This window comes from Alosa pseudoharengus, unplaced genomic scaffold (assembly GCF_046254945.1).
Source record: "Alosa pseudoharengus isolate Yale_2024_CS ecotype anadromous, Long Island Sound unplaced genomic scaffold, YU_APseudo_1.1 YU_APseudo_1.1_scf_3, whole genome shotgun sequence".
Classification (NCBI taxonomy): Eukaryota; Metazoa; Chordata; class Actinopteri; order Clupeiformes; family Clupeidae; genus Alosa; species Alosa pseudoharengus.
Window position 1 is genome coordinate 18,700,308 of NW_027468718.1, and position 12,500 is coordinate 18,712,807.

The 12,500-nt window shown below is 42.4% G+C and overlaps 1 protein-coding gene across 1 annotated transcript in view; it reads left to right on the plus strand.

The window, feature by feature from the left end:
* LOC143099866 (low-density lipoprotein receptor-related protein 1B-like) overlaps nucleotides 1-12,500 on the plus strand; it is a 161,116-nt gene that overhangs the window by 68,182 nt on the left and 80,434 nt on the right. The window contains exons 24-26 of the mRNA XM_076262776.1: nucleotides 365-554; nucleotides 7,999-8,203; nucleotides 11,398-11,590. Of these exons, the coding sequence (XP_076118891.1) occupies nucleotides 365-554; nucleotides 7,999-8,203; nucleotides 11,398-11,590 (588 nt within the window). The remainder of the gene's footprint in view (nucleotides 1-364; nucleotides 555-7,998; nucleotides 8,204-11,397; nucleotides 11,591-12,500) is intronic.

A 12,500-nucleotide genomic window follows, 5' to 3' on the forward strand; every position in this document is an offset into this window, starting at 1 on the left:
GGACCTCCGGCCACTGAAAGCATATTTATCAAAGATTCCGTTGGCTGCCATTTCTTCTTCTCTCTCTTTCTCTCTCACTCCCTCTTCCTCCATCTCTCTCTCTCTCTCTCTCTCTCTCTCTATCTGGTGTGGGTGGCTTATTTTACAGTATGGGGGGTGGGGGTGCTATATGAGGGTGGGGATAGGCAAGTACATTTGTAAATTTTTAAGATATGACGTAGTGTGCTGAATTATGGTCTGTATGTTGCACGGCCTATGTGTCTTGAGTGTGAGGCTATAACACTGGGCTTTGTTTTAGAGATTAAGCCTCCCTCTCTCTCTCTCTCTCTCTCTCTCTCTCTCTCTCTCTCTCTCTCTCTCTCAGACGTGGGGTCAGTGGAGGGCCTGGCCTACCACCGCGCCTGGGACACCCTCTACTGGACCAGCTCCACCACCTCCAGCATCAGCAGGCACGGCGTCGACCAGAGCCGCAACGGGGCCTTCAACCGAGAGGCCGTCGTCACCATGTCCGAGGACGACCATCCACACATGCTCGCGCTGGACGAGTGTCAGAAGTAAGGCCGTCCACCTGCCCTGCATTTGGACTGTCCACTCAGTCAACCCATAGTGCACTGCATAATGACCATCAACCACAGAGTGGACATCAGGGGCCCGGTCTGATCCACTTTCTGCACCATAACTTTAATGGAGCCATTTCATCATTAAGCTCTATTAGTTCACTCTGGGCTGTGCTGATATAATACTTAGAGGCCGCCATTTTACTCACGGGACGCTGAGTGAAAATATACACGCTATTACCACTTAAGTTAGCAGGCCAATTAAACTGTGATAGCAGTGCTCTCAGCAAGCTTTTCCACAGGGTCAGCACTTGTTGATGAAGAGGCAGTGTTCCACTCTCTGTCAACAGCCTCGGTGTAGTCAGCGTTGCCAAGTGATAAGTCATAATTTGTCTGTCTGTGGCAACACTGTGGTGAGAATAACATAAAGAGATCTGCATAGGCATTCAAAATGCGCTCTATTTACATAGCAGTTTTGCACGTATGGGTGCGTTTAAAGGACTTCATTTGGTATCTTACCTGTGCTACACATCTACCTGTTGCCGAGGAGGCTGTAGAGTAACTTGGTGTTCAGATTGGTCTTCCTCAGTGACGTTTTGATATAGAGCCTAAGTGTTCCACTGATGTTACCTCTCTCTCCTGAGCTACTGCTGTTGTTATAGGGACAGTCTATAAGCAAGGAATCATATATGACCTGATCTAACAAAATGAGTCACAAGTCGCATATACTAATTCTGAGATACAGCCTGATTACTTCAAAAACCACTGAAAATATTGATTTGTCTTTTTTGGTGTTATATAAAAGAAGAGATATTCCAAATTAATTTCCCTAAGTTTCATAGTCAAGACAATAACCTAAAGTTACAAAAATGTAAAATCAAGTGGGCAAATCTTACCTGTACCTGCCTGTAACCTGTAACTTCAAACGTGATTTTCAATTGGATAAAGATGGTGGGAGGCCATAATTCAAAATGCTGTAGCTTAACGATTCACGAGATGACTTTTATATGACTTGTTTGATATGACTTTGATATTGTTTTAAAGCTTACTGTATCCTCTGTTAATTGATACCAAAATCTCAATTTTGAATTTTGGGCCACTGTGACTCATTTTGCCAGATCAGGTCACATTTGTGCTCACCGTATCAGCCACTTCTATCCAAATGGTCACTGCATGAACTTATGAGCAGTATGGACATACTGTATATGCTCATTATATATGTACCAGTATACATATACAGTATAATCAACATATACAGTTGGTGTCACAGTTGGTGTTGGTGTCACAATATTTTACTTTTATTTTTCTATTACCTGGCAACTACCTCCACCAGTTGTGCTGCAAAAAAAAAAAAAAAAAATGAAATAGGAAGGATCTTTTTTTAAACAGATGTTAGTTCAAACTATAATCCATCTGTTTTTTCCGCTAACATGGAAATGTTTGTGTGGGCAAGAGAAGTGATCGCTTGAACCATTAGAGGAGTAAATGGCCGGGGTAACAGAGCTGAGAGCGAGAGAGAAGGCCTACACTCCCCCAGGGCTTTCACCTGTTTCATAGGCACCCATTTAACAGCACTCTTAGTCTGCATTTGTTATTCATGACATGACCATTTTAACTAACACACACACACACACACACACACACACACACACACACACACACACACACACACACACACAGACGTCATACACTAAACAGCATTTGTAAAGTGGAGTGCTGTGGTGGAGCCGTGTTGTTCTGATACTGTAGAGATGTGGGTCGATCCTGACGTGATCCCTGATGTGAAACAGTTTAGAATGTCGATGTGAAGTAGGTGAGGTGCAAAGTGCAGTCTGTAACAGGATAAAGTATTCCCTTTCAACTTCACCTCAACCTTCATTCCACAAATACATCTGTGTGTCAGGAGCATGGCGCATTGGGTGTGTGTTTTGTGTGTGTGTTTGTGTGTGTGTGTGTGTGTGTGTGTGTGTGTGTGTCAGATACCGAGGGTGAATTTATTTTCTGCAAAACACGCTTTATTCCCCAGCTGCGCTGGAGAGTTTGGAAGAGTTTCTAATTGGTTTGACCTCCGCTGGCGAAGAGGTCGTAGACTTCAAAGCAGCAGGCAGCAGAGTGTTCTCACAGTAGGGGCCACACAGTAGATAAAATGGCCGTGTAACATGAAAGCGCGCTGAATTTACAAACTTTAAATCAACAAACACGCCAAAATGACTGTGAAGCAAAGGAGGGGAGGGAGAGAAACAATTACTATGCGGGGATGGCAGTGACCCTGAGTTCAGTGAATAAATTAAACTCGCAACCTCGCAGAAAATATCCTTAGTTGGTAATTTGGCATGTTGTCAAATGTACTGTAGTTGGCTGTTAATTAGAACTTAACCTGCAATGATTAATTGGGCTTGGTGTCACAGCATTTTACTTATTTTTCTGTCAGACCATTAAAGACTTTAAAAAAAGTGCTGCTTTCAACTACAGTGAATGCACAAACATGCCAGAAAATGTACCTAATTATTTATTTTAGCTTCTTTTCACTTTAATTTATTTGCCATTGTGAAATAGTCAGCTTTTGTGTTGCTTTCCTAATGGGTTATGACACTGCAGGCGTTGGAAGAGTCCAGCATGCGCTGTCTATACGATAAGTAATTGGGAAAGGTCAGTGTTCGAATTATACCGTGAGCTTCGGGGGGTACAGCTATTACGACTGGAGACGTCACTATTCCATTTTTATATAGGCTTACACACATGATTTCACACTTGTGGTTCACAGTCAATTTTCCTTTGAAATATAGGTAATTTGACCATGGCTGGCTGGCCGACAAGTTAAAAGAAACTACTGGAATCATACTATCAAGCACAATATACCTTACACGTTATGGGAAGCGTTGAATTTGGGTAAACACTGTTTCAAGGTGCGCCCCGTGCGTAAAATTGCGCGCCACAGTCAAAATCAAAAAATATTTTTTGGTATAGCAGTGCAATGCAAACCTGGAAATGCATAGACCAATAGCACGGAAATGTCAAACATATCTGAAATGGGTTAACATGACCCCTGGAGGCAAACATACGGAAAAAAATGGTCATCCTAGGCCCTACAGTTCTCAAGATATTCACAGAGAACTGTGTCTGCCCTACCCTCCTTTCCAGTCCAGCGGGGGGGCTACAGATCAAAACGAAAAATGACGGTTCCATGGTATCTATGTGGGGGTACATGCCCACCAAGTGTTTTTTTTCAGTGTCCCGGGAATCCTTGTTGGTGTATGTCACTAAATGTAAACATAAATTATTTTATTGTAAGGCCCCCCATGAACGAAAGTACACAAAACTTGGCATGCATTTGGAGGGTGTCATAATGATCCTACACTTTTAATTTCATGCAGTTTTGACCTTGTCAGCCAGAGATATTGTGATGAAAACACCTAATTTTTTGCTTTTTAATTTTTAACTAGGTGGCGCTATACATGAAATAAGTGGTAATGGGATGGGTTGACATGCCCCCTTAAGACCAACATACATAAAAAAGGTGGACCTCCTAGGCCCTACGGTTCTCGAGATATTCACAGAAAACTGTCTTCGGCCACCTACAGGCCAGTTGGTGTATAGTAACATAAATTAATTTATTGTGTGGCCCCCCATGAACGGAATTCCACAAAATTTAGCGTGCATACAGAGGGTGTCATAATGATCCTACACTTCCAATTTCGTGAAGTTTTGACTATGTTAGGTCACAGATACCTTCAATTACAACACCTCATTTTTACTTTTTTGTGTTTAACTAGGTGGCGCTATACATGAAATGAGTGGTTATGGAATGGTTTGACATGGCCCCTTGAGATCAACATACAAAAAAAAATGGTCCTCATAAACCCTACGGTTTTCGAGATATTCACAGAAAACTGTGTCTGCCCTACCCTCCTTTCGGGGGTCCAGTCCAGCGGGGGGGCTACAGATCAAAACGAAAAACGATGGTTCCATGCTATCCATGTGGGGTTACATGCCCACCAAGTTTCGTCCCAGTGTCCGGGGCTCATTGACGGAAATTTGGGCATGCGAAAAAGAAAAAAAAAAAAAAAAAAAAAAAAAAAAAATTCTGACTAAACCTATATGACCGCCGCTTCGCTGCGCGGCGGTCATAATAAAAAATGACTTGTTCACGGTTGGGAAAAAAATATCTTCACGTTGTTTAGCCTAGGCATTTTCATATAATGTAGCCTAGTGCATTGTGCGCCTGGTGTTCTATCACAAAACGTTTGTGCAGCAATACGCTTTTAAGAAAGGCTGATCTCTTAATGACAATGAGGAAAGACATTTCAGGCCCAATTGATTATTATATGTTCACGTAGCGTTTCAAACAAACTGCAGGTAAAGTTGCAATTATGGGCATTTGCTTAAAAAAGGTTGAGAACCATCTTCATGCGAAATCCCTTAATATTAGTGCAGATTCCCTCTTGTTAAGACATTAAGAATGAAATTGCACAAAATGATAAATCGCCTCATTAAACATCTCCCCGTGTCAGTATATCTACGGAACTCCTCCTATGGCGTGTGATTGTAGGCCTGATTTTTAAGCTAAGCAGCAGCGATGGTCGTGGCCGCTGAGTGGAAGGGAGACCTCCGGTTAAACCATAGCGATCTTGCTACTCAATGTTTTTCTAAGGTTGGCTATCACTATGTTACAAAGGCAGTGAAATATTAGACACATGTATGGTCAGTTGGCCACCGCTTGTTAACCCATATCAGGTGTTTGCAGCCTACACTGTACATTTTTTTTAATTCGTCAGTATTATATCATAGCAAACAACACAGTCTGAACGTACCAGAGAAATGGTACAGCCCAATAGGGATGAGGGTTTGAAAATCGTATTTCATTAGATAATATCCTGAATTGTTGGTATGTGATGGTAATACTGCATTTAATTACATGCATTATTGGATAACATTACATTTTATTATTTTTTTTCAGTACCCCCCAAACTATTATTGTCATCCCTTTTGGGAGGGTCCAAGTCTCATTTAGGGGGTACGGAACCCCCCAATTCCCCCCCGTAATTCGAACCATGGGAAAGGTGACCACTTGGTGAAGAAAAGCATCACTGACTTGGTTAGCTAGCTATTGCCCTAATTTTGTTTTCTACCAATTGTGTTGCTGTGCATGTGCCCTGGCTATTGTACCCTTGTGAACAGAGGGGGCCTCTGAGGAGGGACCTATTTCTGTCACGCGGTGACGTCTCGGGCAGAAATTCAGGCCCAGTGTTGCTGAAGGTGTCATGATTTGCAAATCTCTTCGGAGATGTAAAACACGGAGCTTAGCTTGTGCCATCGGTTAACAGTCTCATCCTCCGCTGCTGAGACTGCCTCCATAATTGTTACGCGGCCCAGTCAGGCAAACCGGACATGACAGCAGCGGGTCATTTTGCATGCAGCATGACTTGTCATGACACATCAGCCTAACTACCCCATGATGTCACAATGTTATGTCAGCACTGCGTTCAGTTAGGGACTTCAGCAAGCCGTCGCCACCCCAAAATCTCTGACGTTGGATGTCACTTCCTGTTATGTGACCGAGGCTTGGGTACTGAACTATCCCACTGGAGTGTTATGTGGCAAGGACCATCTCTTTATCGTCAACAACAACACAATGTGATGCGTTGATCTACTGTAAATGAGTCCACTGTTTGCAAAACAGTGTTAAAACCTTCAAAGCAAACCAGGAAATGGTTATTGAATTCATCCTCTTGCATTTTTCTTTTTTTTTCTGGCAGTTGAACAGACCCTGACTCATAATCATGTTAGTGCCTTGGGCAGTGTTAGCAATGAATATGTTCTGTGCATTTTGTATTGCTTATTGAGTTGTTTTCATCTGATAGTTTATCTGTTGAGTAATATAGCTTGAATTTCAAATAAAACATTAAAAAAAGTGTAGTACATGCTAGTTGCTGTTTTCTAACCAACTCAAGAACTCCGCTGACGTAATTGGGATTTGACATGTCTTTGGAAGCTGGAGGAAGTATGGCAGATTTTTTTTTTCTTTCCCATTGTCTATCAAACTCTATAGGGTCATATACTGTAGCAAGGACCTCTTGTAATTAATAATTCACATTATCATCCACACATGACTTTTTTTTTATATTTGTGCTTTTCCAAAGTCAGTTTATTCCCATATCAACCTATTGTATAAATGTATTAATTCCCTTTAACATTTACATTTTCAGTCTTTTTCACTCGTAATGATAGGCAATACAAATAGTATCTCAAGATGTCACAAACAGTGTGTTATGTTATTACAACACTGCTAGGGAGTAAAAAAAAAGATCTCCATCTCTGTCTTATTGACACTAATACTGGCGGATCACTGTAGAAGACAGGTCACAATGGTCAGATTAGATTCGTGATAACGCTTGGGGCCATAGCGTAATCATATAGTCTAGATGAGCTATGAATAATTCGGGTGTCTGTCAGGATTTATTTTCTCTGCAGATATGGTGGACCTTTAATGTTTCAATCTCTACCCTATTAAAGTCATCATCGTATCCTCGATTCAATTTCACAGATCGTATTTGCCTAGTCCTTCCTGAGGGGGTTTCAAGTGATCTTCAGGGACACATGTATGCAGAACGCATAATAATCCGTTGCTTTCAAAAGAATATTAAGGCTTTATGTTACAGAGCTTCTTCAATAATTGCTTCATACTGTGATTTTATACACTATTTACTGAATAATGCACACCTTCAAAGAAGAGCATACATATATATTTTGAGGAAGTTGATATTTCATTTGTATGATTAAAGTTACCCGATGTAGGATCCCCCTTTTCACCCATTTTCGACATACTCATTCGGCACTATTAGTATATACCCAATTAGTATTGGCATCAAAAAGGGTCATGGTCCTGCCTGCAACAACAACACTACAAAGTGCAAACTGGACATGCCTCAGCAAGGCCAGATAGTCCATTCTCCTTATTGGAAGTCACTGTGGCATCCGCATGAGTATGAAGCCATTATATGAAGGTGAAAGAACTACATTGTGTTGCTCTAAGACTCTTCATTCCACCTCCACTTGGGGTTTGGCCTCAATCAAAAGTTTCAAAATAAAGTTTTATTTAGCTTCGTCCCCAGAATTGTCTTTCTATGTGTGCATTTCAATCTACCTGCAGAGATGTGCAAGGAATTAAATGTAGTATGTATTCAGACTCACAAAAGGGTCCGTAGCATAGAAAAATAATAGAATTGATAAGATCATCTTGTAAAAATAATATTAAAAGTGAATCATACATGTACGATGCCTAAAGATATGTGCAAAGATGATTCCATTCGGTAGTACCTCCCTAATATTCTCTTCCCTCACATTTTGTTTGGATTGTACTAGATGTATAGAGTGATATTTGTGTTTCTCTCTCTCTCTCTCTCTCTCTCTCTCTATCTCTCTATCTCTCTCTCTCCCTTAGCCTAATGTTTTGGACTAACTGGAACGAGCAGCGACCAAGCATCATGCGTTCAACGCTCGCCGGCAACAACATCAAGGTGATCGTCAGCCTGGACATCTTCACACCCAATGGCCTCACCATCGACCACAAAGCCGAGAAGCTCTACTTCTCCGACGGCAGCCTGGGCAAGATCGAGAGGTGTGAATACGATGGTTCAAACCGACAGGTGAGCAGGATGGTGTTCAATTACACCCCTTGGAACAGCTCCAGAACAGCTCTGCACAGAGGCAAGGAGCTTGGTGGAGATGTGTGAAAAGGGCTCGCTGTTTTGAGTGGATGAATACACTTCAGAGCTCTGCGGTGCGTTACCCAGTGGAGCAGCTTTTGAGGGGATCCCTCCAGCATTAATAAATCATTGTAGATAATAGGATGTGTGGGCACATGAGAAGGTGAACGCTTTTGTTCTAAATATTTGCTGAATGTTGCCAAGGGACCTCTCTCTCTCTCTCTCTCTCTATCTCCATCTCCCTCTCTCTCTCACTCTCTCGCTTTGTCTATTTTTAAACGGTTTCGGAGATGAAGCACTCTATCCTTGAGCAGAAGAGTATCTCTCTCTCTCTCTCTATCTCACAAACTCACAACAAAACAAAAGCTTCCACAGAAAAATCATCTATGTCTACTTTGTCTGAACAATGTTCTGAGTATTGGATTTGAAATGAATTTGCTGTGAGTTGAACATCTTAAATAGCTACTGGTAAAATGTGATCTGTTATGGGAAAGTGTTACTACAAGCGCTGAACTGCCCCGATGAGTGAGCTCTGTTTAGCTGGAGGATGTGTAAAACTGCTGTGCACAATGCTACTGCACTTGACATTCTGTTAGTCCTGGGTCATTCAGCATATTGCCAAATAAGTGCCCCCATGTGCAATGACTATGCATTTGTTTCTACTCCGGTTGTCTTATTCAGTGCTAACGAACCGTGTGTTGTAATTAATGAGTTAAGATTGCATTGGTTTTAGTAAGGGGGGCAAATAATGAGTATAAAAATAAAACATTCATAGTTAATTATATATTTTTGAAAAAAATGACTAATTTGAAGAAAAAAGCAAAGGAAATCGCTAGTGAAATAATCTGATATCTGAGTAGGGAATAGGCTCTGTTAGTAATATGTACTGCAGGGCATGAAACAGCTTAACAGCGTCTTATGCACTTATTTTGTGCACATTTTAGTACATTTCCCAAACCTTTCAGATCACTGTTAGCAGTTTTATTTACAAAAAAGGAACGATTTAAAAGGCATTAGACTGTTGAAGGCCAGACTGCTGAAGCAAGTGCAACACTTATTTTTCAGGCACTAATCTTTTATTTAGGTTGTAATATGGAAGTCAGTACCCAAGTCAGTGACCCCTGCTTCCCTCTCACCAGAGGGGCAGGCACATCTCTTATGTGAAACATTGAGAAGAGCTGTCGTGGCATAGCGCTCTCTCTCTCGCTCTCTCGCCCGCTCACTGTCTTGCTTGCCCGGTGCCGGCGTGGTAATCCTCTCTTCTTTAGGATCCTCTCTCTGCTGGGGAATTCAATTTGTGCTTGACACGACCCTGGAGAATCGGGGGCCTCAGCCCAGCTCAATTAGTTCCACATGATCCACCTCGACCGCTTGGCCCCCTCACCACCCCTGACTCGCGTGCCGTGCCCTCGGCCTCCCACACGATCCCCCCAGCGCACCCCCCTACACGCCGCGTCCTCTAATGAAGGCTTACTTTTGAGGCCCCTGCAGGGGCTGTCCTGTCAAGTGCCCAATTAAAAAATGCCAAATTTAGGGAGGGCTAACTGATTATCAACACAGGCAGAGAGGCTCCCCTGTCCTTGCAGCGGGGATCTCCCCTCTCAAACATGCCTGACCAGGCTTCGAGGAGGTGACACATGACCGGAAGGCTTTTTGGAGGACTGGCCTCGTCCCACTGTTAGGTTAGTCGAAGCTCAACATGACCGCTCTTGTCATAGAAATTTCATTGACCACGGGGGCCTTTTTCTGTTGGTTTTCTAACTGAATTTTCCTTTGTGTAGCGGTGTCCAGAGATAAATACATCAAACACTTTACTTTGACCTCAGATTCTGAAAGCTAATAAATAACTTGCTATTATCAGTACCCAACTACAAACATTAATCTTTCCTGATAACATCTTAATCTTGAATCTAAAACTATTTGTATTGTATTCCCAACTGCCATTACATTGTCTGCATATAGTTCATGAGCAAAACAAAGAAACGCAGAAATCATCAATCCGGTTTTAACATCTCAGGCATATTATGATATCAATCCCCTAAAATGAAATTCTGTAGCACTGACTCAGTCAAATCAGACAAGCACACCAAATTGAAGGCGTAATGCAAAACTAGCGTCTCTCCAAAAATGTAATTTCTAGTCAATATGCTCCGCCCGGAGCCATCTGGCAGTCAGCCTGTCTGGTTCCCTTCTGATCGGCAGTTGTTGTTTGTGCAAGCTGGGCTCTTTTCATCAACACCTGTCCTATTAATCTCCCTGTGGTGGCGAGCCTAACGCAATCACGCCTACAACCTGGGCAGCAATCGAGGAGTCTCTGGAACAAATCTGGTCCTGATCCTCGGCTGATCAATCTCCGCCAGGTTTCCAGTCACATCCATGGCAAGCTTGGGTGCAATCTGGGAAGGATGTCTCCTTTAATGGTCTCCACTGAAGAAGCTGTGGAAACGGGCCAGCACTTAAAGAGCCTCCTAGAAGACCTGGTGTGATGCATTAATGTGGCCGTCAGTCACTTTGACGCTCACATTAACACAAACATTATCATGAGATCTGAGCTAAGATCCTTTTTAAGCTAACGCCAAGGAAGGACCAGCTAGGCTACTACAAAGTGTGTTTCATTTTTTATTTTTTTCTGGCTTTTGCTGTTTAAGTAGGCCACGCTGTGTTCAACCATTTACTAAACAGAAAACATGGCATATGCAAACTATAGTACAGCCATCTTCTCGTGCAACTAAACCAGTCTACAGAATAACAAAAATATGTTTTTTTTTTTCAGCAAGTCAATCAAATTAATTAATCAAGTCAATTTTAACCGAGTCAATCAAATGCTTTTTGAGATCATAATGATACTAGAATGTCTTTACTGTAACATTTGCTATTTGCTGATATATTTGCAATATTGTCATATTTTCAACATATCAGAACATGACAGGATTAGTCTTAATCAGTTATTTTTTTTATACTCAATGATTGTGGTGTTCTGAGAAAAGTGAAATGTAAACTCATACAAGTCATCAATTACATCAATTATAATGTAACAGAATTATATCTATTCATACTCAGTTGGAATTCTAGTCTTGATATATTGAATAGATCAGGATGTTATTGTGGTCAAACATTTTTCTCTCCGACCATAGGTTATTGTGAGATCTGGACCTGGGACCTTTTTCGGGCTGGCCATCTACGGAGACTACATCTTCTGGTCAGATTGGGCCCGTCGGGCCGTGCTGAGGTCTAACAAGTTCACTGGGGGCGAGACCAAAGTTCTGCGAGCAGACATTCCTCACCAGCCCATGGGCATCATCGCCGTGGCTAAAGACACCAACAACTGTAAGCAGTACTCCCTACTCCCTTCCTCTCTCTCTCTCTCTCTCTCTCTCTCTCTCTCTCTCTCTCTCTCTCTCTCTCTCACTCTCGCTCTTTCTCTCTCTCTCTTTCTCTTTCTCTCTCACTCCTTTATTCTGCACATGTGTTCATGTTGTTTTAAAAACCTCCCATTCTAGCAGGGCTGCATGCCCATTGTCACAGCAGTCACATCTGTCTTTTCAGTGCTTCACACGGCGTTATTGTCAGTCCCCCTGCAGCGTTTTGCTTTGACATGAATGGGAAAAAAAGAAGAAAAAAACAGTGCGCTTCAGTTGTGGGGAAAAACTTGAGTGCCATTTTTTTTCTCCCTCTCCCTCACAACCTCGAAAAAGCTGCAGCGTGGGACTCAGTAACCCTCGTTGGCGAGCGCTTTTCTGGTGCTTACGTGTTTGATGTGCAAGGAACACTTAGAATGATAAATTAGTATAGACTTATTTAGCTGGATAGCAAACCTAAACTGGGGACATAATTAATTTTGAAAAAGGACAGAGAGAGAGATAGCGGTAGAGAGAGGGGGAGAGAGAGAGAGAGAGAGAAGAGAGAAAGAAGAGAGAGAGAGAGAGAGAGAGGGGGAGAGAGGGAGAGCCTGTGAACTGTCGCAAACATGAAAAGTAGGACAGTATGGAAAGCGAAGCTTAAAAGTGTCCCAGAGGCCGCTCTTTGGTGACCCTGCTGCGAGAGACTTTCTGTACTCGATTGTTTCATCATGGCGTGCGACTCCACGCGACCTTCTTGCAGACGTCTCCACCATCAAAGGGACCATGTACCAACCTCAAGGAAGCATGTACAGTACATCTGTGTATGGAATAGGAGCTCCCCAATCTAGGTATAGTCACTCCCCTAAGAAACACACACTTCACTTACACTTCAGATA